Source organism: Miscanthus floridulus, chromosome 11 (genome assembly GCF_019320115.1).
Source record: "Miscanthus floridulus cultivar M001 chromosome 11, ASM1932011v1, whole genome shotgun sequence".
NCBI lineage: Eukaryota > Viridiplantae > Streptophyta > Magnoliopsida > Poales > Poaceae > Miscanthus > Miscanthus floridulus.
Window position 1 is genome coordinate 53,406,987 of NC_089590.1, and position 22,162 is coordinate 53,429,148.

Sequence of the window (22,162 nt, forward strand, 5' to 3'; positions counted from 1 at the left end):
GCGACACGTGCTTAGTAGGCCTTGCCCACAACTCCTGCTGGTCTAGATCGTATGGATGGCCGTCAAGTCTCTACAACTTTTTGTTAGCCCATAATCTTTAGGCAGAGAACTGGTGTCCTTCCTTTTTAGCTCGATGAGGCAACACAGAAACTCGGCAGTGACTATATATAAGATAATTGAGCATTTCTACTGGCGGAGCTCGCCTGGAAATTTAGGTGGGGCGGACTATAGACAATATATTTTAATAATAATTGCACGGCGCATATATGAAGTCTATTATATGTGTGATAATGACATAAACATTTGCACTAATCAGATGATTATATATGATAATAATAGCATGAACAAATCAGAATATACGTCGCCCACGGCCATGCCCGCGGGCAACGCCAGCATTGCTCACCTGCTCGTCGCCGCTGCCGCCGCCGACCTTGGAAACCATCCCCCTCCATGCGCTCACCTGCAACCTGCAGGCTGGTGCGGCGGCGCCGCTGCAGCGGGCTGGCAGTGGCAAGCAGGAGAAGCAACTAGAGCTAGGGGCACGGGCACCCTTCGGGCTGCAGCTAGGGCTGCCGCCGCCGCCGGCGTGCTATGGTCGACAGCAACACAACATGGCGGACGACGGTGGTTGGCGTGCGGCGGTGGCGATGTGGAATCGTGGATTTGGGAGCGACCGTTGAAGCTAGCTGTTGAGTGCTTGGGCTGGTGCTCAGTGGCTTAGGGCGCTTGCCACTTGGGCTGCTCCATTGATGGGCTATTGGGCCTTAGCCTTTGCTCAGACCATAGTTTTATTTCCTATCCTAGAGAACACGTTCCTGGCTTGCAGGTTCGGCCGTGCCGCCGGACACCGCCGCTCAGAGATGCAGGAGGCAACGAAGAACAGAGGGATACTAGAGGCTCCCTGCCGGCGGTAGGTGGAGCAGCTGCCCCACCCTACCGTATGGGAAGCTCCGGCTCTGTCTACCTGGTGGAATGTTTTGTTCTCAAGTGCAACATTTTTTATAACATTTCGTTCTAAAGCTGGAGCTATACCGGTCGTATATGCAATAAATAATAGCTAGCAATTATGCTCAAACCTTGCAACGAAGTATGAAATGTACAACATGTTGCAGGGTCATCTAGAGGATCTGAGGCTTGGAGATTTATACAATGACCGTGTCACTGTTTGACACGTTTTGGAACTAGACTTCATGTCATGGCTAAATATGTGTTGTTCTAACTCGTATGAGCACGTGTTGTGAGTTTAGATCACGGTCGGGACAAAGAGGCGCGCGAGGGCATTGCGCGAGGGCATTTCTGCTTATAATAATATATATACTACAAACATACCAGTGCATTGCAATAGGGCGTTGCCGCGTTGAACACATCTAGGCACCAATGTGGTGATTTTGGGGTTTCAATGATTGATATGACACAAGTTGTGACTAACGTGTGCTTTTGCGGTGATGTTAGCATTAAAGTTAGTCGCAATGAGAATGGCCACAAGTGCCTTGGCCCTAAGACTTGTTCCTGGATTGAACCATGGTGCGGATATTCGTGGAGATTAAGGACACTATAGGGTGAATGTAGGCTGTGTGCATGAAGACATTTGTTGTAGGAGTATAAGGGTTTTGTTTTTTTTTTTCCTTTGGCTGTAGTATTAAGGTACGGCCCAAGTATTAAATTTGAAAGAGTTGAAGCGAGAGTACGTGGATGCACAAGAGGTAACTTTTAGTCAAGTTGATGACGATAAGTGAGGCCTTTGAGATGTTTTCAAGTGTATGATCTCAAAGAAATTGGATTGGTCAAGACCAGACTTGAATCAAGCTAGAAATCAACATTGGAGCATACACCAGACGATAGAGTTAATCCCCAGTGGATCGTCCGGTGTCACTGTTTCCTAGACATAAGTGATTTTACCCTAGTGACCAGTAAGAGCGTCGTATTATTTGGTGAGGACTGTATTTACCTTGGCGAATCATTCAGTGAAGTGTGACTTGACTGTTTGACTCTTTAGCCTACATATTGGCGTGGGCCGTATGATTTGGTGGGGACTGTGTGACCCCGGTAGATCATCCAGACCACATCGTATGCTGGTAGTGGTACCCTCACCTTAACTACCATATTTCCACACGTACCATTCTAAAATGCTAAGTTGCCTTGTTAGGATGAGAATATTAGAGTTCTATATTAGATTTACTCAAACTTTCTGAAATATGTTAAATGCACAGATGAATTAGAATTGTATAATAACAGAAACTCAAATGTTAATGGATCAAAATGAGCTTGATTTTGTTAGGGGTCGACTTGGGTTATATATAGCCTATGTCTTGTCTTTTCTTAGGGTTTGATAATCAGGTGATTGACCTGACTGACTTTACAAGAGACAAAAGCATGGTCCCGGCCACGGAAAGGATTGTTGACTTGACTACGTTTCCACGACGCGAGAAGTAGATGAACAGATGGCTGGAGCGGTTAGGTTAGGTATAGTAGCACCGGTCGTAGTCGGATTTGCAGCGGCATTGTGTGTGTTGGTTAATTAGGGTGACCCGTTCGCTTCGTTGAAAAAACAAACCGAAACACGGTTCCCGCTGATTTGTTGCGAGAGAAAAACACGGTTCCAGCTAAAAAAGATAGATTATAAGAAACCAGAGAAAAAAGCAATTCACAGAACCATAATCAGTTTCTCTCCGTGCTTGCCTATGCACACGACCAACATACGATTTCTCATCGGCAAATATTATGAGCTCACACGCAACGTACAGCTTCGGTCATCTGGCAATAACAGGGCAAAAGAAGAAGAAAAAAAGCGAGATGAAAAAACGCGCTATAAGATCAAGCAGCAGTTGGGCCCTCCGCCGCCACCGTGCTCTCGCCGCCCGCCAGCATCGCCCGGGCGGCCCACGGCGCGGAAGTCGTGCCGCGCGATCATCGGGGAGTAGTTCTCGGGGTGGCTGCGCGCCACCTCGAGCGCGTAGCTCCTGCTCCCCGCGTAGCCGTAGCCTCCTTGCCCAAGCCCAACCAACGGTGATGACTGGTGGTAGTATCCCGGGCTGGGGGTCCGGTGGCGGTAGTAGCCGACCGCCTGCCTGCCGTGCTCGCCCGGCCACCGCGCGTCGGCGGCGGCGGCTACCGGGCACTCGATGCGGCCGCCTCCGGGCACGCTCCGGCCGGGAGTGGTGGGGTGCCGCTGGTACGCGGACTGCGTGACGACGGTACTGCTGCCCGGTGCCAGCGCGTTGGTACTGCCCGTGCCCGGCAGAGTCCGCAGCTCCAGGATGTCGGCCTCCCCGATCTCCTTCAGCTTCCTCGTCAGCTTGCCCGCGTCCACGCCGTCGCCGATCACCAGCAGCATGTCCCTGCTCTCGCCGGCCACCGTCACCGACTCGACCCCTGACCATGTCACGCGCGCGCGCTTCCATGTCATTGCCCAACAAACTGGGGGTGGTTTTGGTTTCCTGACGAAGGGCGAGGAGGAGGGAGTAGTAGCGTACCGCTCACTGAAGCTGCCACCTTCAGAGCCTTGGCACGGCCTTTGTCCGAATCTGGCTGCATTCGAATGATTATCTCCTTCTGAACAAAATTTTAGCAAATCAGGTGTTAGTTGATGCTAGACACAGGTGCATCGTCTACAGAAGTTGAGAGTTTGAGGAGAAATTTGTTCTTACCCTCATGGCTGTGCAACACCTTTCAAAAGGAGCCCAATTCTGAAGCCAGGTTTAAGCTGAGGAAAGTTAGATGAACGTTCTTCCTGCTCCAGGTATGGTACATTCAGAACGTACTTTGGATGTGTACTGGAAACAGAAACAGGTCAGACGGGCTCATATATACTGCCTCCCATATTTCTCATGTTATTAAGTGATGACTGTTTGGCACAGGGCCCCCATCTTCAAGATCCTTGTATAATTTGGAGTTTGTCGAATAAAACAAAGCAGTTGAAAATGTGTTTTTAATATATAATAACACGATTTGTTAACCAAATACTTTCTAGGTATTTACAACTCGACCAATTTTAAAGATTCTTTGTACCGGAACTTTATCAAACAAGCCTAGAGTATTACATTCTTCTTTACGCTGACTATTAAGACTGTAAACTCATAACTGCTCCAGGCGACACTTGGTTGGAAAGAATTCAGCAGAGGATAAACAAAGTTCTACCTGGTGGAATGTTTTGTTCTCAAGTGCAACATTTTTATAACCTTTCGTTCTAAAGCTGGAGCTATACCGGTCGTATATGCAATAAATAATAGCTAGCAATTTATGCTCAAACCTTGCAACGAAGTACGAAATGTACAACATGTTGCATGGTCATCTAGAGGATCTGAGGCTTGGAGATTTATACAATGACCACGTTACTGTTTGACACGTTTTGGAACTAGACTTCATGTCATGGCTAAATATGTGTTGTTCTAACTCATATGAGCACGTGTTGTGAGTTTAGATCACGGTCGGGACAAAGAGGCGCGCGAGGGCATTGTGGGAAGTAAAAATACGACGAATGGAAAAAGATCATTTCTGCTTTTAATAATATATATACTACAAACATACCAGTGCATTGCAACAGGGCGTTGCCGCCTTGAACACATCTAGGCACCAATGTGGCGATTTTGGGGGTGACACAAGTTGTGACTAACGTGTGTTTTTGTGGTGATGTTAGCATTAAAGTTAGTCGCAATGAGAATGGCCACAAGTGCCTTGGCCCTAAGACTTGGTTCCTGGATTGAACCATGGTGCGGATATTCGTGGAGATTAAGGACACTATAGGGTGAATGTAGGGTGTGTGCATGAAGACATTTGTTGTAGGAGTATAAGGGTTTTGTTTTTTTTCCTTTGGCTGTAGTATTAAGGTACGGTCCAAGCATTAAATTTGAAAGAGTTGAAGCGAGAGTACGTGGATGCACAAGAGTAACTTTTAGTCAAGTTGATGACGATAAGTGAGCCCTTTGAGATATTTTCAAGTGTATGATCTCAAAGAAATTGGATTGGTCAAGACCAGACTTGAAACAAGCTAGAAATCAACATTGGAGCATACACCAGACTATAGTTTTCCAAACGGGCCGCCCGGCACGGCACGGACACGGGCACGGCACGGCGAGGCACGGCACTATGCGGCACGGTGGCCCGCCGTGACGTGCGTGATAGTGCCACCGTGCCGAAGTGGCAGCCCAGGCACGACACTATCAAGTGTAAACCGTGCCGTGCCGTGCCAGCAGGCACGGTGGCACGCCAGTGCCCATGCCGGCCCAGGCACTAAACACATTTTAACCAAAGCACTTCATCAGTTCAAGATTGAAGTAACAAGCACAATTTGGAATCAAAATTACCAGAAAAAGAACTGGAGAAACAAAAACAGAGCAAACACACAAGAGTTAAGAAAATAGGAATATGGGAGCATGTGCAATGGCTGCCTCACTAAAAACCTGCTAGGTAAAACTCACCATTGTGAGAAACCCTAGTCAGGAAAAGAGTACATCCTAGCTCCAAAGTTCAAATGTTCAATGTTCTTACATCATTGTCCAAGTTCTCATATTACAGACCCAAGTTCCATCTAAATATAAAGACTAAAGTAATAAAGATGAAGACTAATGCTTCAAAGCTTCAAGCTTCAAGCTCCCAGCTGGCCAGCTACAAAAGAAGAACATAGTTAGCATTAGGATTACTAATCAGTTAGCAAAAGAAGAAGAGGAAGTTAGGGACTAGGGGTATGATTTACCTTGGCGGCGGGAGCACTAATCAAGATAGAGGTCTTCAAATGCTTCTTCAAGCTCCTTGTCCTCCACATTGTGCTGCAGCCTTGCCTCCACCAACTCCCAGTCCTTGATGTAGGTGAGCCACTCCACCGTCTCCGGCTTCAGCCTCCTCCGCCGCTCCTCGATGATCCTGCCAGTCATACTAAATGTAGATTCTGAAGATATGGTAGAGACAGGAACAGTTAAAACATCCTTTGCCATGATAGACAGCACTGGATATGTCAGTTTGTGCTCATGCCACCATCTCAAGATGTCAAATGAATCATCCAACTGGCTAACAATATCACAGTCTAAGCATGAGACAAGTTCAGAAGCATTAGAAGCTGAAGAAGTAGCAGCATGCATCAAAGCAGTAGCAGATGTATCTCTAGACAGATTAAGAGTAGAATGCAACAGTGAAGTACCCCCACCAGAAGAACTAGAATCATCATCATATATTTCATCCCAAGCAGACCTTTTCTTACCAGTTAGGTTTTGAGGGACAGTCCTCCTCAACCTAACAGCTCCATATTTCTCCTCATACTTATTGTAAACATCAGTAAGCCTAGCTCTAGTGCCAACCTGGTAAGCAATGTAGTCTGTACTGGTAAGGTTCATCAGCTTCCTTAGCACTTTTGTAAAACCCTTCATTTTAGCTCTAGGGTCTAAGATGAATGCAAAAGAATAGAGCAAAGGTATGTCCCTCCAATACTTATTATATTTGTCTACCATAGGTTGAACCACATTCCTCAGATGAATGTCATTAGCATACTTGTTCAGGTGTATAGCAATCTTAACCAGATAATGAAGCATAAGTGGGGATGTAGGATAGTAAACACCAGACAAGGCAACAGTAGCATCATAGAACAGTTCAAGAAACTTAAAGACTTTTTCAGCAACAGCCCAATGTTCTTCAGTTAGAAGCAACTCACCTCCCTCACCTCTAGGATAGTTAGCATGTATGAAAGTGGTGAAAGGATCTTTGTGAGGAAACAAAGTCTTAAGCATGAGATATGTAGAGTTTCACCTTACATCCATGTCCAACTGAAACTTTCTAGGCCTATAACTAGAAGCAATGCAATAGTTTTTGTATGCTGCAATTCTCTGGTTAGATGAGTTTAAAAATGATATTGCAGTTCTAAAAACTTCAATCAAAGGTTTAAGATAATCAAGTGCCTCCTTAACAATCAGGTTGATTATATGGCATGCACAACGCTGATGCAAGAACATAGTAGTAACAGCAGTTTCAGGATGTCTTGGATCCTCTACAGGAACCTCAAGATCAAGATATTTAGATAAAATAGGTCTTAGCATATGCATGGCAGAAACATTAGATGAAGCATTGTCCAAAGTAACAGCAAACACTTTTTTAAGCACACCATATTCACCAAGAACAGATGCAACTCTATCAGCAATGTTCTGTCCATTATAGGAACAATCAATAAGCACAAGACCAAGAACCCTCTTCTCTAGTTGCCAATCAGGGTTTATGTAATGAGCAACAACACTAAGATAATCCTCTTTGGCTTTGCCAGACCAAATATCAGAGGTAAGGCACACATAATTAACAGAATCAGAAGCAAGTACCTCAACAAGCTTACTCTTTCTATCAGAAAACATTTTGGCTAAGTCTCTAGTTGTGGTTTGTGTAGAGACAGCCTGAAACTTAGGATTATGAGCATTATTAATGTATTCCTCAAATGCAGCAGATTCACCAAAACTGATAGGAACATCTACCCTAGCAAGCAATCTACATAGTTCAGTATGAGCATGCATAGGACAGTAATCCCAATTACGCATAGAACCATCAGGATTAAAAGAAATCTGAGACTGACTAAACCCCCTAGTTTTCTCTCGCCTCTTAGCACATTTATCCCTATGACGACGGAGGTGGCCAGTGCCACCTGCAGATCTACCAGAGTACTGTTTTTTTGCAATGGATGCAGACAACACCATACCTGATCTTCTTACCTTTGGGACCCATTTTGAAGAGCTTCTGGAAATCTTGCCACACATCAGAGGTAGAGGGGGCATGATACCTGGTCCTGGTCGTCGTCGGCGTTCTCACCGTCTTCTTCTCCACCACCACCTTCGTCACCATCAAGGTCGATGGGGTCCTCTGCGCTAGCTTCACCAGGTACAACTCCACGGCCGAAGAGCTCTTCTACCTCTTCGTCGCCCATGTCGTCGTCGTCATCACCAAGGAGGTCGCGGACCCTCTCCATCTCATCAGCCATGGCAGTGGCACTAGCCTCCACCGTGTCCTCAGAGATAGAGGGAGGCCGGGACGGCATCCTCACTTGCCCTAGCCTCAAACGTCTGCCAAAAGAAGAAGAAAGGAAGAACATGAACATCAGTCAAGAACTCAAGATTCAAGAAAAGAAATCAAGATTGGAGCTAGGGTTAGGGTTAGGCTTCGGAGCTAGGGTTAGGGTGTCTTACCTAGACGTCGCCGGCGATGAAGACGGCGGAGCCGGAGCTCCTAGTAGCAGCGGATCCGTGGATCTGCAGAAGAGGGAGTGAGTCAGTGACAGTGAGAGAAAGAAGAAGAAGAGCAGAAGGGGATGTTACCTGCATCGTCGGAGCTCCAGAGCTGCGGCTGCCGGAGGACGAGAAGAGGAGGCGGGGTCTGCGGGGACGACGGCGAGTCGCCGTCGCCCTTGGGAGGGGCCGTTGCCCTTCGCCACCGTCGTCGGAGCCAGAGAGGAGAGGAGGGAGAGCGTTGGCCAGCGAGCAGGAGAGGATGAAATGATTTAGGGTTTGTGTGGGTGGGGAGCGGGGGAGGCCGGCCGGCTTATATACGCGGCGACGCCATTGCCCTGGATCCAACAGCCATAATCCAGGGGGGATCGGACGGCCGAGTTCCCTGGATAGCGGGCCGTTAGCGGGCCAGGCCACTTTACCGTGCCGTGCCCGTGCTGGCCCATGGGCCGAATTGGCAGCCTAGGCATGGGCACGGGGGCGGGCCGTGCCAGGCACGGGCACGCAGGCTGCCGGGCCGTGCCGTGCTTTCTCGGGCCGCGCCTGGGCCGGCCCATCGTGCCCGGGCCATCTGGAAAACTTTACACCAGACGATAGAGTTAATCCCCAGCGGATCGTCCGGTGTCACTGTTTCCTAGACATAAGTGATTTTACCCTGGTGACCAGTAAGAGCGTCGTATTATTTGGTGAGGACTGTATTTACCTTGGCGAATCATTCAGTGAAGTGTGACTTGACTGTTTGACTCTTTAGCCTACATATTGGTGTGGGCCGTATGATTTGGTGGGGACTGTGTGACCCCGGTAGATCATCCAGACCACATCCTATGCTGGTAGTGGTACCCTCACCTTAACTACCATATTTCCACACGTACCATTCTAAAATGCTAAGTTGCCTTGTTAGGATGAGAATATTAGAGTTCTATATTAGATTTACTCAAACTTTCTGAAATATGTTAAATGCACAGATGAATTAGAATTGTATAATAACAGAAACTCAAATGTTAATGGATCAAAATGAGCTTGATTTTGTTAGGGGTCGACTTGGGTTATATATAGCCTATGTCTTGTCTTTTCTTAGGGTTTGATAATCAGGTGATTGACCTGACTGACTTTACAAGAGACAAAAGCATGGTCCCGGCCACGGAAAGGATTGTTGACTTGACTACGTTTCCACGACGCGAGAAGTAGATGAACAGATGGCTGGAGCGGTTAGGTTAGGTATAGTAGCACCGGTCGTAGTCGGATTTGCAGCGGCATTGTGTGTGTTGGTTAATTAGGGTGACCCGTTCGCTTCGTTGAAAAAACAAACCGAAACACGGTTCCCGCTGATTTGTTGCGAGAGAAAAACACGGTTCCAGCTAAAAAAGATAGATTATAAGAAACCAGAGAAAAAAGCAATTCACAGAACCATAATCAGTTTCTCTCCGTGCTTGCCTATGCACACGACCAACATACGATTTCTCATCGGCAAATATTATGAGCTCACACGCAACGTACAGCTTCGGTCATCTGGCAATAACAGGGCAAAAGAAGAAGAAAAAAAGCGAGATGAAAAAACGCGCTATAAGATCAAGCAGCAGTTGGGCCCTCCGCCGCCACCGTGCTCTCGCCGCCCGCCAGCATCGCCCGGGCGGCCCACGGCGCGGAAGTCGTGCCGCGCGATCATCGGGGAGTAGTTCTCGGGGTGGCTGCGCGCCACCTCGAGCGCGTAGCTCCTGCTCCCCGCGTAGCCGTAGCCTCCTTGCCCAAGCCCAACCAACGGTGATGACTGGTGGTAGTATCCCGGGCTGGGGGTCCGGTGGCGGTAGTAGCCGACCGCCTGCCTGCCGTGCTCGCCCGGCCACCGCGCGTCGGCGGCGGCGGCTACCGGGCACTCGATGCGGCCGCCTCCGGGCACGCTCCGGCCGGGAGTGGTGGGGTGCCGCTGGTACGCGGACTGCGTGACGACGGTACTGCTGCCCGGTGCCAGCGCGTTGGTACTGCCCGTGCCCGGCAGAGTCCGCAGCTCCAGGATGTCGGCCTCCCCGATCTCCTTCAGCTTCCTCGTCAGCTTGCCCGCGTCCACGCCGTCGCCGATCACCAGCAGCATGTCCCTGCTCTCGCCGGCCACCGTCACCGACTCGACCCCTGACCATGTCACGCGCGCGCGCTTCCATGTCATTGCCCAACAAACTGGGGGTGGTTTTGGTTTCCTGACGAAGGGCGAGGAGGAGGGAGTAGTAGCGTACCGCTCACTGAAGCTGCCACCTTCAGAGCCTTGGCACGGCCTTTGTCCGAATCTGGCTGCATTCGAATGATTATCTCCTTCTGAACAAAATTTTAGCAAATCAGGTGTTAGTTGATGCTAGACACAGGTGCATCGTCTACAGAAGTTGAGAGTTTGAGGAGAAATTTGTTCTTACCCTCATGGCTGTGCAACACCTTTCAAAAGGAGCCCAATTCTGAAGCCAGGTTTAAGCTGAGGAAAGTTAGATGAACGTTCTTCCTGCTCCAGGTATGGTACATTCAGAACGTACTTTGGATGTGTACTGGAAACAGAAACAGGTCAGACGGGCTCATATATACTGCCTCCCATATTTCTCATGTTATTAAGTGATGACTGTTTGGCACAGGGCCCCCATCTTCAAGATCCTTGTATAATTTGGAGTTTGTCGAATAAAACAAAGCAGTTGAAAATGTGTTTTTAATATATAATAACACGATTTGTTAACCAAATACTTTCTAGGTATTTACAACTCGACCAATTTTAAAGATTCTTTGTACCGGAACTTTATCAAACAAGCCTAGAGTATTACATTCTTCTTTACGCTGACTATTAAGACTGTAAACTCATAACTGCTCCAGGCGACACTTGGTTGGAAAGAATTCAGCAGAGGATAAACAAAGTTCTACCTGGTGGAATGTTTTGTTCTCAAGTGCAACATTTTTATAACCTTTCGTTCTAAAGCTGGAGCTATACCGGTCGTATATGCAATAAATAATAGCTAGCAATTTATGCTCAAACCTTGCAACGAAGTACGAAATGTACAACATGTTGCATGGTCATCTAGAGGATCTGAGGCTTGGAGATTTATACAATGACCACGTTACTGTTTGACACGTTTTGGAACTAGACTTCATGTCATGGCTAAATATGTGTTGTTCTAACTCATATGAGCACGTGTTGTGAGTTTAGATCACGGTCGGGACAAAGAGGCGCGCGAGGGCATTGTGGGAAGTAAAAATACGACGAATGGAAAAAGATCATTTCTGCTTTTAATAATATATATACTACAAACATACCAGTGCATTGCAACAGGGCGTTGCCGCCTTGAACACATCTAGGCACCAATGTGGCGATTTTGGGGTGACACAAGTTGTGACTAACGTGTGTTTTTGTGGTGATGTTAGCATTAAAGTTAGTCGCAATGAGAATGGCCACAAGTGCCTTGGCCCTAAGACTTGGTTCCTGGATTGAACCATGGTGCGGATATTCGTGGAGATTAAGGACACTATAGGGTGAATGTAGGGTGTGTGCATGAAGACATTTGTTGTAGGAGTATAAGGGTTTTGTTTTTTTTCCTTTGGCTGTAGTATTAAGGTACGGTCCAAGCATTAAATTTGAAAGAGTTGAAGCGAGAGTACGTGGATGCACAAGAGTAACTTTTAGTCAAGTTGATGACGATAAGTGAGCCCTTTGAGATATTTTCAAGTGTATGATCTCAAAGAAATTGGATTGGTCAAGACCAGACTTGAAACAAGCTAGAAATCAACATTGGAGCATACACCAGACTATAGTTTTCCAAACGGGCCGCCCGGCACGGCACGGACACGGGCACGGCACGGCGAGGCACGGCACTATGCGGCACGGTGGCCCGCCGTGCCGTGCGTGATAGTGCCACCGTGCCGAAGTGGCAGCCCAGGCACGACACTATCAAGTGTAAACCGTGCCGTGCCGTGCCAGCAGGCACGGTGGCACGCCAGTGCCCATGCCGGCCCAGGCACTAAACACATTTTAACCAAAGCACTTCATCAGTTCAAGATTGAAGTAACAAGCACAATTTGGAATCAAAATTACCAGAAAAAGAACTGGAGAAACAAAAACAGAGCAAACACACAAGAGTTAAGAAAATAGGAATATGGGAGCATGTGCAATGGCTGCCTCACTAAAAACCTGCTAGGTAAAACTCACCATTGTGAGAAACCCTAGTCAGGAAAAGAGTACATCCTAGCTCCAAAGTTCAAATGTTCAATGTTCTTACATCATTGTCCAAGTTCTCATATTACAGACCCAAGTTCCATCTAAATATAAAGACTAAAGTAATAAAGATGAAGACTAATGCTTCAAAGCTTCAAGCTTCAAGCTCCCAGCTGGCCAGCTACAAAAGAAGAACATAGTTAGCATTAGGATTACTAATCAGTTAGCAAAAGAAGAAGAGGAAGTTAGGGACTAGGGGTATGATTTACCTTGGCGGCGGGAGCACTAATCAAGATAGAGGTCTTCAAATGCTTCTTCAAGCTCCTTGTCCTCCACATTGTGCTGCAGCCTTGCCTCCACCAACTCCCAGTCCTTGATGTAGGTGAGCCACTCCACCGTCTCCGGCTTCAGCCTCCTCCGCCGCTCCTCGATGATCCTGCCAGTCATACTAAATGTAGATTCTGAAGATATGGTAGAGACAGGAACAGTTAAAACATCCTTTGCCATGATAGACAGCACTGGATATGTCAGTTTGTGCTCATGCCACCATCTCAAGATGTCAAATGAATCATCCAACTGGCTAACAATATCACAGTCTAAGTATGAGACAAGTTCAGAAGCATTAGAAGCTGAAGAAGTAGCAGCATGCATCAAAGCAGTAGCAGATGTATCTCTAGACAGATTAAGAGTAGAATGCAACAGTGAAGTACCCCCACCAGAAGAACTAGAATCATCATCATATATTTCATCCCAAGCAGACCTTTTCTTACCAGTTAGGTTTTGAGGGACAGTCCTCCTCAACCTAACAGCTCCATATTTCTCCTCATACTTATTGTAAACATCAGTAAGCCTAGCTCTAGTGCCAACCTGGTAAGCAATGTAGTCTGTACTGGTAAGGTTCATCAGCTTCCTTAGCACTTTTGTAAAACCCTTCATTTTAGCTCTAGGGTCTAAGATGAATGCAAAAGAATAGAGCAAAGGTATGTCCCTCCAATACTTATTATATTTGTCTACCATAGGTTGAACCACATTCCTCAGATGAATGTCATTAGCATACTTGTTCAGGTGTATAGCAATCTTAACCAGATAATGAAGCATAAGTGGGGATGTAGGATAGTAAACACCAGACAAGGCAACAGTAGCATCATAGAACAGTTCAAGAAACTTAAAGACTTTTTCAGCAACAGCCCAATGTTCTTCAGTTAGAAGCAACTCACCTCCCTCACCTCTAGGATAGTTAGCATGTATGAAAGTGGGGAAAGGATCTTTGTGAGGAAACAAAGTCTTAAGCATGAGATATGTAGAGTTTCACCTTACATCCATGTCCAACTGAAACTTTCTAGGCCTATAACTAGAAGCAATGCAATAGTTTTTGTATGCTGCAATTCTCTGGTTAGATGAGTTTAAAAATGATATTGCAGTTCTAAAAACTTCAATCAAAGGTTTAAGATAATCAAGTGCCTCCTTAACAATCAGGTTGATTATATGGCATGCACAACGCTGATGCAAGAACATAGTAGTAACAGCAGTTTCAGGATGTCTTGGATCCTCTACAGGAACCTCAAGATCAAGATATTTAGATAAAATAGGTCTTAGCATATGCATGGCAGAAACATTAGATGAAGCATTGTCCAAAGTAACAGCAAACACTTTTTTAAGCACACCATATTCACCAAGAACAGATGCAACTCTATCAGCAATGTTCTGTCCATTATAGGAACAATCAATAAGCACAAGACCAAGAACCCTCTTCTCTAGTTGCCAATCAGGGTTTATGTAATGAGCAACAACACTAAGATAATCCTCTTTGGCTTTGCCAGACCAAATATCAGAGGTAAGGCACACATAATTAACAGAATCAGAAGCAAGTACCTCAACAAGCTTACTCTTTCTATCAGAAAACATTTTGGCTAAGTCTCTAGTTGTGGTTTGTGTAGAGACAGCCTGAAACTTAGGATTATGAGCATTATTAATGTATTCCTCAAATGCAGCAGATTCACCAAAACTGATAGGAACATCTACCCTAGCAAGCAATCTACATAGTTCAGTACGAGCATGCATAGGACAGTAATCCCAATTACGCATAGAACCATCAGGATTAAAAGAAATCTGAGACTGACTAAACCCCCTAGTTTTCTCTCGCCTCTTAGCACATTTATCCCTATGACGACGGAGGTGGCCAGTGCCACCTGCAGATCTACCAGAGTACTGTTTTTTTGCAATGGATGCAGACAACACCATACCTGATCTTCTTACCTTTGGGACCCATTTTGAAGAGCTTCTGGAAATCTTGCCACACATCAGAGGTAGAGGGGGCATGATACCTGGTCCTGGTCGTCGTCGGCGTTCTCACCGTCTTCTTCTCCACCACCACCTTCGTCACCATCAAGGTCGATGGGGTCCTCTGCGCTAGCTTCACCAGGTACAACTCCACGGCCGAAGAGCTCTTCTACCTCTTCGTCGCCCATGTCATCGTCGTCATCACCAAGGAGGTCGCGGACCCTCTCCATCTCATCAGCCATGGCAGTGGCACTAGCCTCCACCGTGTCCTCAGAGATAGAGGGAGGCCGGGACGGCATCCTCACTTGCCCTAGCCTCAAACGTCTGCCAAAAGAAGAAGAAAGGAAGAACATGAACATCAGTCAAGAACTCAAGATTCAAGAAAAGAAATCAAGATTGGAGCTAGGGTTAGGGTTAGGCTTCGGAGCTAGGGTTAGGGTGTCTTACCTAGACGTCGCCGGCGATGAAGACGGCGGAGCCGGAGCTCCTAGTAGCAGCGGATCCGTGGATCTGCAGAAGAGGGAGTGAGTCAGTGACAGTGAGAGAAAGAAGAAGAAGAGCAGAAGGGGATGTTACCTGCATCGTCGGAGCTCCAGAGCTGCGGCTGCCGGAGGACGAGAAGAGGAGGCGGGGTCTGCGGGGACGACGGCGAGTCGCCGTCGCCCTTGGGAGGGGCCGTTGCCCTTCGCCACCGTCATCGGAGCCAGAGAGGAGAGGAGGGAGAGCGTTGGCCAGCGAGCAGGAGAGGATGAAATGATTTAGGGTTTGTGTGGGTGGGGAGCGGGGGAGGCCGGCCGGCTTATATACGCGGCGACGCCATTGCCCTGGATCCAACAGCCATAATCCAGGGGGGATCGGACGGCCGAGTTCCCTGGATAGCGGGCCGTTAGTGGGCCAGGCCACTTTACCGTGCCGTGCCCGTGCTGGCCCATGGGCCGAATTGGCAGCCTAGGCACGGGCACGGGGGCGGGCCGTGCCAGGCACGGGCACGCAGGCTGCCGGGCCGTGCCGTGCTTTCTCGGGCCGCGCCTGGGCCGGCCCATCGTGCCCGGGCCATCTGGAAAACTTTACACCAGACGATAGAGTTAATCCCCAGCGGATCGTCCGGTGTCACTGTTTCCTAGACATAAGTGATTTTACCCTGGTGACCAGTAAGAGCGTCGTATTATTTGGTGAGGACTGTATTTACCTTGGCGAATCATTCAGTGAAGTGTGACTTGACTGTTTGACTCTTTAGCCTACATATTGGTGTGGGCCGTATGATTTGGTGGGGACTGTGTGACCCCGGTAGATCATCCAGACCACATCCTATGCTGGTAGTGGTACCCTCACCTTAACTACCATATTTCCACACGTACCATTCTAAAATGCTAAGTTGCCTTGTTAGGATGAGAATATTAGAGTTCTATATTAGATTTACTCAAACTTTCTGAAATATGTTAAATGCACAGATGAATTAGAATTGTATAATAACAGAAACTCAAATGTTAATGGATCAAAATGAGCTTGATTTTGTTAGGGGTCGACTTGGGTTATATATAGCCTATGTCTTGTCTTTTCTTAGGGTTTGATAATCAGGTGATTGACCTGACTGACTTTACAAGAGACAAAAGCATGGTCCCGGCCACGGAAAGGATTGTTGACTTGACTACGTTTCCACGACGCGAGAAGTAGATGAACAGATGGCTGGAGCGGTTAGGTTAGGTATAGTAGCACCGGTCGTAGTCGGATTTGCAGCGGCATTGTGTGTGTTGGTTAATTAGGGTGACCCGTTCGCTTCGTTGAAAAAACAAACCGAAACACGGTTCCCGCTGATTTGTTGCGAGAGAAAAACACGGTTCCAGCTAAAAAAGATAGATTATAAAAAACCAGAGAAAAAAGCAATTCACAGAACCATAATCAGTTTCTCTCCGTGCTTGCCTATGCACACGACCAACATACGATTTCTCATCGGCAAATATTATGAGCTCACACGCAACGTACAGCTTCGGTCATCTGGCAATAACAGGGCAAAAGAAGAAGAAAAAAAGCGAGATGAAAAAACGCGCTATAAGATCAAGCAGCAGTTGGGCCCTCCGCCGCCACCGTGCTCTCGCCGCCCGCCAGCATCGCCCGGGCGGCCCACGGCGCGGAAGTCGTGCCGCGCGATCATCGGGGAGTAGTTCTCGGGGTGGCTGCGCGCCACCTCGAGCGCGTAGCTCCTGCTCCCCGCGTAGCCGTAGCCTCCTTGCCCAAGCCCAACCAACGGTGATGACTGGTGGTAGTATCCCGGGCTGGGGGTCCGGTGGCGGTAGTAGCCGACCGCCTGCCTGCCGTGCTCGCCCGGCCACCGCGCGTCGGCGGCGGCGGCTACCGGGCACTCGATGCGGCCGCCTCCGGGCACGCTCCGGCCGGGAGTGGTGGGGTGCCGCTGGTACGCGGACTGCGTGACGACGGTACTGCTGCCCGGTGCCAGCGCGTTGGTACTGCCCGTGCCCGGCAGAGTCCGCAGCTCCAGGATGTCGGCCTCCCCGATCTCCTTCAGCTTCCTCGTCAGCTTGCCCGCGTCCACGCCGTCGCCGATCACCAGCAGCATGTCCCTGCTCTCGCCGGCCACCGTCACCGACTCGACCCCTGACCATGTCACGCGCGCGCGCTTCCATGTCATTGCCCAACAAACTGGGGGTGGTTTTGGTTTCCTGACGAAGGGCGAGGAGGAGGGAGTAGTAGCGTACCGCTCACTGAAGCTGCCACCTTCAGAGCCTTGGCACGGCCTTTGTCCGAATCTGGCTGCATTCGAATGATTATCTCCTTCTGAACAAAATTTTAGCAAATCAGGTGTTAGTTGATGCTAGACACAGGTGCATCGTCTACAGAAGTTGAGAGTTTGAGGAGAAATTTGTTCTTACCCTCATGGCTGTGCAACACCTTTCAAAAGGAGCCCAATTCTGAAGCCAGGTTTAAGCTGAGGAAAGTTAGATGAACGTTCTTCCTGCTCCAGGTATGGTACATTCAGAACGTACTTTGGATGTGTACTGGAAACAGAAACAGGTCAGACGGGCTCATATATACTGCCTCCCATATTTCTCATGTTATTAAGTGATGACTGTTTGGCACAGGGCCCCCATCTTCAAGATCCTTGTATAATTTGGAGTTTGTCGAATAAAACAAAGCAGTTGAAAATGTGTTTTTAATATATAATAACACGATTTGTTAACCAAATACTTTCTAGGTATTTACAACTCGACCAATTTTAAAGATTCTTTGTACCGGAACTTTATCAAACAAGCCTAGAGTATTACATTCTTCTTTACGCTGACTATTAAGACTGTAAACTCATAACTGCTCCAGGCGACACTTGGTTGGAAAGAATTCAGCAGAGGATAAACAAAGTTCAGGAAAAAAAAAGATATGGTGGTTCGCGGGGGGGGGGGGGGGGGGGGGGGGGGGGGGGGGGGGTTAAGACAGCCTCCGGGCATTGTCCTTAAGAAGAAGAACTTATGACGGAGGTCGAGAAAACCTCCGAACCTCTGCCCCACCCATACACAGCGGCACCATAGCTCCCATAAGACGGTTGGCCTTAGACCTATGTTTTAGCGTAGGGCAGAGAAGTGGATTTTTTTTCAACATGCAGATAAACTGTGCCTTCTCTGACAAAAAAACCAATCCGTGAGGGGGTTCAAACTTTGGCCGGTAGAGTGCAAAGCGCAGGGCCAGACCAACTAAGATTTTCAAATGGTGACTTCGACGTCGGAGAGACGGAGACTTTGTTCCCAGAGTCAAACAATTCATCTCAAATGGTCCAGCTTTATGCAAAGTAACTCAGACTATTGCAAGAATAATCGCGAAGATTGGGTGTTGATGTCATGATCTAGGATTTGGGTAGTCGTTCAGTAGTTGGCTTATCTTCATCAGCCACAGGGCCCACAAAGTAAGGACAAACTTGTCCTGGGTTTAAGTACCGCCGTCACCGTGTGGAGTATATGTTAAGATGCAATTCGTTGGAGCACAAAAGACCGTAGGATAATCCTGTATTCATCCCAAGATCAACATTTCTGCGTCACTGTCCATTTGCAAAGGAAGTCTGGATGCTAGTCAAAAATTGGGTTGGAGATCACATTGTCCTCATTGATGACGGTGTGCAAACTTTGAAAATCTGGTGGGAGAAGTCACTGCAGAGGAGATCAGCAGATCAACAGAAAACCACGGCAGCCATCTTGATGTACTCGGCTTGGAATATCTGAAAGAGCGCAACCGGAGAGCTTTCGAGGGGACAACGAGAACACCGGCCCTAGTACTGGGGCTAATCAAGGAAAAGAGATGGGTCTCTTCAGTAAAGCTTTGGGGAAATTAGAGTCACCACCATGAGTATCCTCTTTCTTATCTCCATGCTTATGAGTTTGAGTGGTTTTAATAATGTAAGAACCAAATTGTTGTAACTGGTTTGTTTCCATCTTATATGATACAACAGTGCTCCTGCTAATTTTTCGGCCAGGGAAGTAACCATGACCGGAGTCCATCCATCTGTCCACTGACTGCCATGGCATGTTCGTTGTTATTCCTATTTCGGTTTGTATATGCGAGACATGGCAATAGAAGTCCGTTGAATGGGCGTGGCCAAGAAGAATTTTATTAGATCAGCGGGTGGGGGCTGGGAGGTGGATGCCGCAAATCTGACCAAAACCGCCCTACGTGACGTCTCCCGGGCTTGTCATGACCACGTCATCGTTTAAACGCGTAGTGCAGGGCAAAAAGAAAATACTACACCGGTGTTAGCAGAAAGCTGGGGTCAGCATGTTTGATTTTATACTTCGATTCGAGGTCGAGGACACGGTTTGGGTGCTTGAAACAATGGACTTGGAAACTTTTGGTTGGTTCAGCTAACTGAGCAAGCGTGCTTATCCTCCTCTCTACTTCAGCAGTGGTGTTGACGTAGGGCCAGTTTAGTTCTAAAATTTTTGGCAAAATGGGCACTGTAGCATTTTCGTTGTTATTTGGTAAATAGTGTCCAATCATAATCTAATTAGGCTTAAAAGATTCGTCTCGTGGATTTCGTCTAAACTGTGTAATTAGTTTTATTTTTTATTTATATTTAATACTTCATGCATGCGTCTAAAGATTCGATGTGACGAGGAATGTGAAAAATTTTACAAAATTTTTGGAAACTAAACTGGGCCGTAGCATATCAGACAAGTGGCCAGAAATCTATTCTGCGACTCTGCGAGGGGACACGAAAGGCGGCATTATGATCAGAATCGGTGCACATGAAAATAAAAATCTTGCATACGACGAAGGACAGAAACGATAACGCGACTAAAATGATGGAGACGATATCAAATATGCTCTTATATATTCTTCTAATTAGGCAGGAGACAGCCGAGGGTTGCTGTATTTTAGTGAAATTTCGGGTTGTTTTCTATTCTAAGGTTGTAGAATGAAACAAATAATACTTACGATATCAAATACACTTTCATTAGATACATTATGAGATGTATTTTTGTAATTTGCTCTCTTTACTATAGTACTCCGCAGATTCCAATACTCTTCTCTATAATTTTAATTAAATTGAAAATAATTTGAATTAGAATAACAAAAAATGTATTGTTTATTTTTAGTGATAACTGAAATAGCTTATCGGTTGCGGAAAGGCTACGTGTTGTGCGTCCGATGGACCGCACAAACGTCGGACGACTTTTTTACCCTCGTCGCTTGCTCCTGCCCGTATATTAAAAAAAACTTATCCCTTGGCTTCCTCCTCCCCATCCTTACCCCTTCCACGCTCCTCACCTCCTGCCGCAGCGCACCAACGCCCGATGTCCTCCCCCACCCCGGCGTCCTCACCGAGAGCCCCCAATGCCCGCAGATCAGGCGACCTTCTCCCCCGCCTCAGTGAGATCCACTCGCCTCCGTCGAGATCTATGGAGGTGGTGCAACGGTGTTGTAGGGGAGTGGGCAGCTCTCCCCCACCCCGACGCAGCGCCCTCCCCACCCCGGCGGCGCCCTTTCACCATGACGACCGAGCTCCCCCTACCCTAGCGGCCATGGCGCTCCCCGCCCCCATCCCTCACCGTCGCCGCCAAACCAAGCCCGGTGCCGACGCGCGCTGGTGATGGTGGTGCTCGCACGTGCCGCTGGTGCTGGTGCTGGGTGGTGCTCGCGCGTCGCCGCTCATAGCCGGCTCCCACCCCGTCGGCCGGAATCGACCAGCCCAGGCCTCTCTCCCCCTATGGTGCAAATGTATGTTTCAATTGTTTCAGATATTTCAGAGGCATGTTGCAATTGTTTCATATGGATGTCGTAAAACTAGATCGCGGGATGTTGCATATGTTACAAGTGTTTTAGAGGCATGTTGCAAGCGTTTGTTCAAACTGTTTCATTTGTTTCCAGACGTATGTTGCAAGCGTTTTGATCTGGATGTTGCATATGTTTTCACACAAATGTTGCAAAAGTATGTTCCAAATATTTTATCTGTTTTAGTCTTCTGTTGCAGCAAGTGTTTTCATGTTGCAAGTGTTCTATCTGGATGTTGCATATGTTTTCACACATATGTTGTAAGTGTATATTCTAGATGTTTCATTTGTTTCAGACTATGTTGCACGTGTTTCCTACTGTTCGAAGTGTCAGAGGGTGCTGGGGAATAGGGCGCGCGAGCCAGTGGCCGGTTGAAAGCTCTAGTTTGGTTTTGGTGAATTGATGAAACCCTAAGTGCTAACCTAGTTTATCAAGTGATCATGAGATAGGTAGCACATTCCAAGTGGTGAAGCAAATGAAGATCATGACATGATGATAGTGATGCCATGGTGATGATCAAGTGCTTGGACTTGAAAAGAAGAAAGAGAAGAACAAAAGGCTAAGGCAAATGTATAAATAGTAGGAGCTATTTTGTTTTGGTGATCAAGACACTTAGAGAGTATGATCACATTTAGGTTCGATAGTCGTACTATTAAGAGGGATAAAACTCGTATCGGAATGCGGTTATCAAAGTGCCACTAGATGCTCTAACTCATTGCATATGCATTTAGGATCTAGTGGAGTGCTAACACCCTTGAAAATGTTTGTGAAAATATGCTAACACATGTGCACAAGGTGATACACTTGGTGGTTGGCACATTTGAGCAAGGGTTAGGAACTTCACCGGCGAAGTGTCCACCCGTAGAGTGCGGACAGTCCGACAGTGCCACCAACGCCCTAGACAGAAAAGATGGAGGTCACTGTAAGTGACCGAATGCTGGTCTCTGAAGGACCGACGCGTCTGGTCAGTAGCAGCAGAAAAAAGCGCAGCATCGGTCATCGACCGGACTCTGGCGCAGAAATGACCGAACGCTGGCTGGCTATGTCCGGTCACACTGACATGGTCATGCATAGAGGAGTCGCCGAGTGATCGGACACTAGGTGTGTCCGGTCGAGCATGACCAGACGCGTCCGGTCGTGAAAAGTCATCTCTAGATGCTTACTGGAAACGATCAGACGCTGGGGGTTCAGCGTCCGATCACTTTGAGCTGCAGCGTTCAGTCGTCATATGACCGTTGAGATCGAG

At 47.6% G+C, this 22,162-nt stretch overlaps 3 protein-coding genes across 3 annotated transcripts; all 3 read right to left on the reverse strand.

Annotated features, from left to right (window-relative positions):
* Window positions 1-2,806: 2,806 nt before the first annotated feature.
* LOC136490973 (uncharacterized) lies at window positions 2,807-3,854 on the reverse strand. The gene is made up of 3 exons (XM_066487185.1): window positions 3,648-3,854; window positions 3,474-3,552; window positions 2,807-3,372 (listed from the first exon to the last, which is right to left on the reverse strand). Exons 1-3 carry the CDS (start codon window positions 3,651-3,653, stop codon window positions 2,807-2,809), a joined length of 651 nt encoding a protein of 216 aa, XP_066343282.1. The 5' UTR covers window positions 3,654-3,854.
* A 5,896-nt stretch (window positions 3,855-9,750) lies between these two features.
* On the reverse strand, window positions 9,751-10,798 carry LOC136491081 (uncharacterized). Its single transcript, XM_066487293.1, has 3 exons — window positions 10,592-10,798; window positions 10,418-10,496; window positions 9,751-10,316 (listed from the first exon to the last, which is right to left on the reverse strand). The coding sequence occupies exons 1-3, from the start codon at window positions 10,595-10,597 to the stop codon at window positions 9,751-9,753; spliced, it is 651 nt and encodes a 216-aa protein (XP_066343390.1). The 5' UTR covers window positions 10,598-10,798.
* Window positions 10,799-16,693: 5,895 nt separating this feature from the next.
* On the reverse strand, window positions 16,694-17,741 carry LOC136491080 (uncharacterized). Its single transcript, XM_066487292.1, has 3 exons — window positions 17,535-17,741; window positions 17,361-17,439; window positions 16,694-17,259 (listed from the first exon to the last, which is right to left on the reverse strand). The coding sequence occupies exons 1-3, from the start codon at window positions 17,538-17,540 to the stop codon at window positions 16,694-16,696; spliced, it is 651 nt and encodes a 216-aa protein (XP_066343389.1). The 5' UTR covers window positions 17,541-17,741.
* Window positions 17,742-22,162: the final 4,421 nt, after the last annotated feature.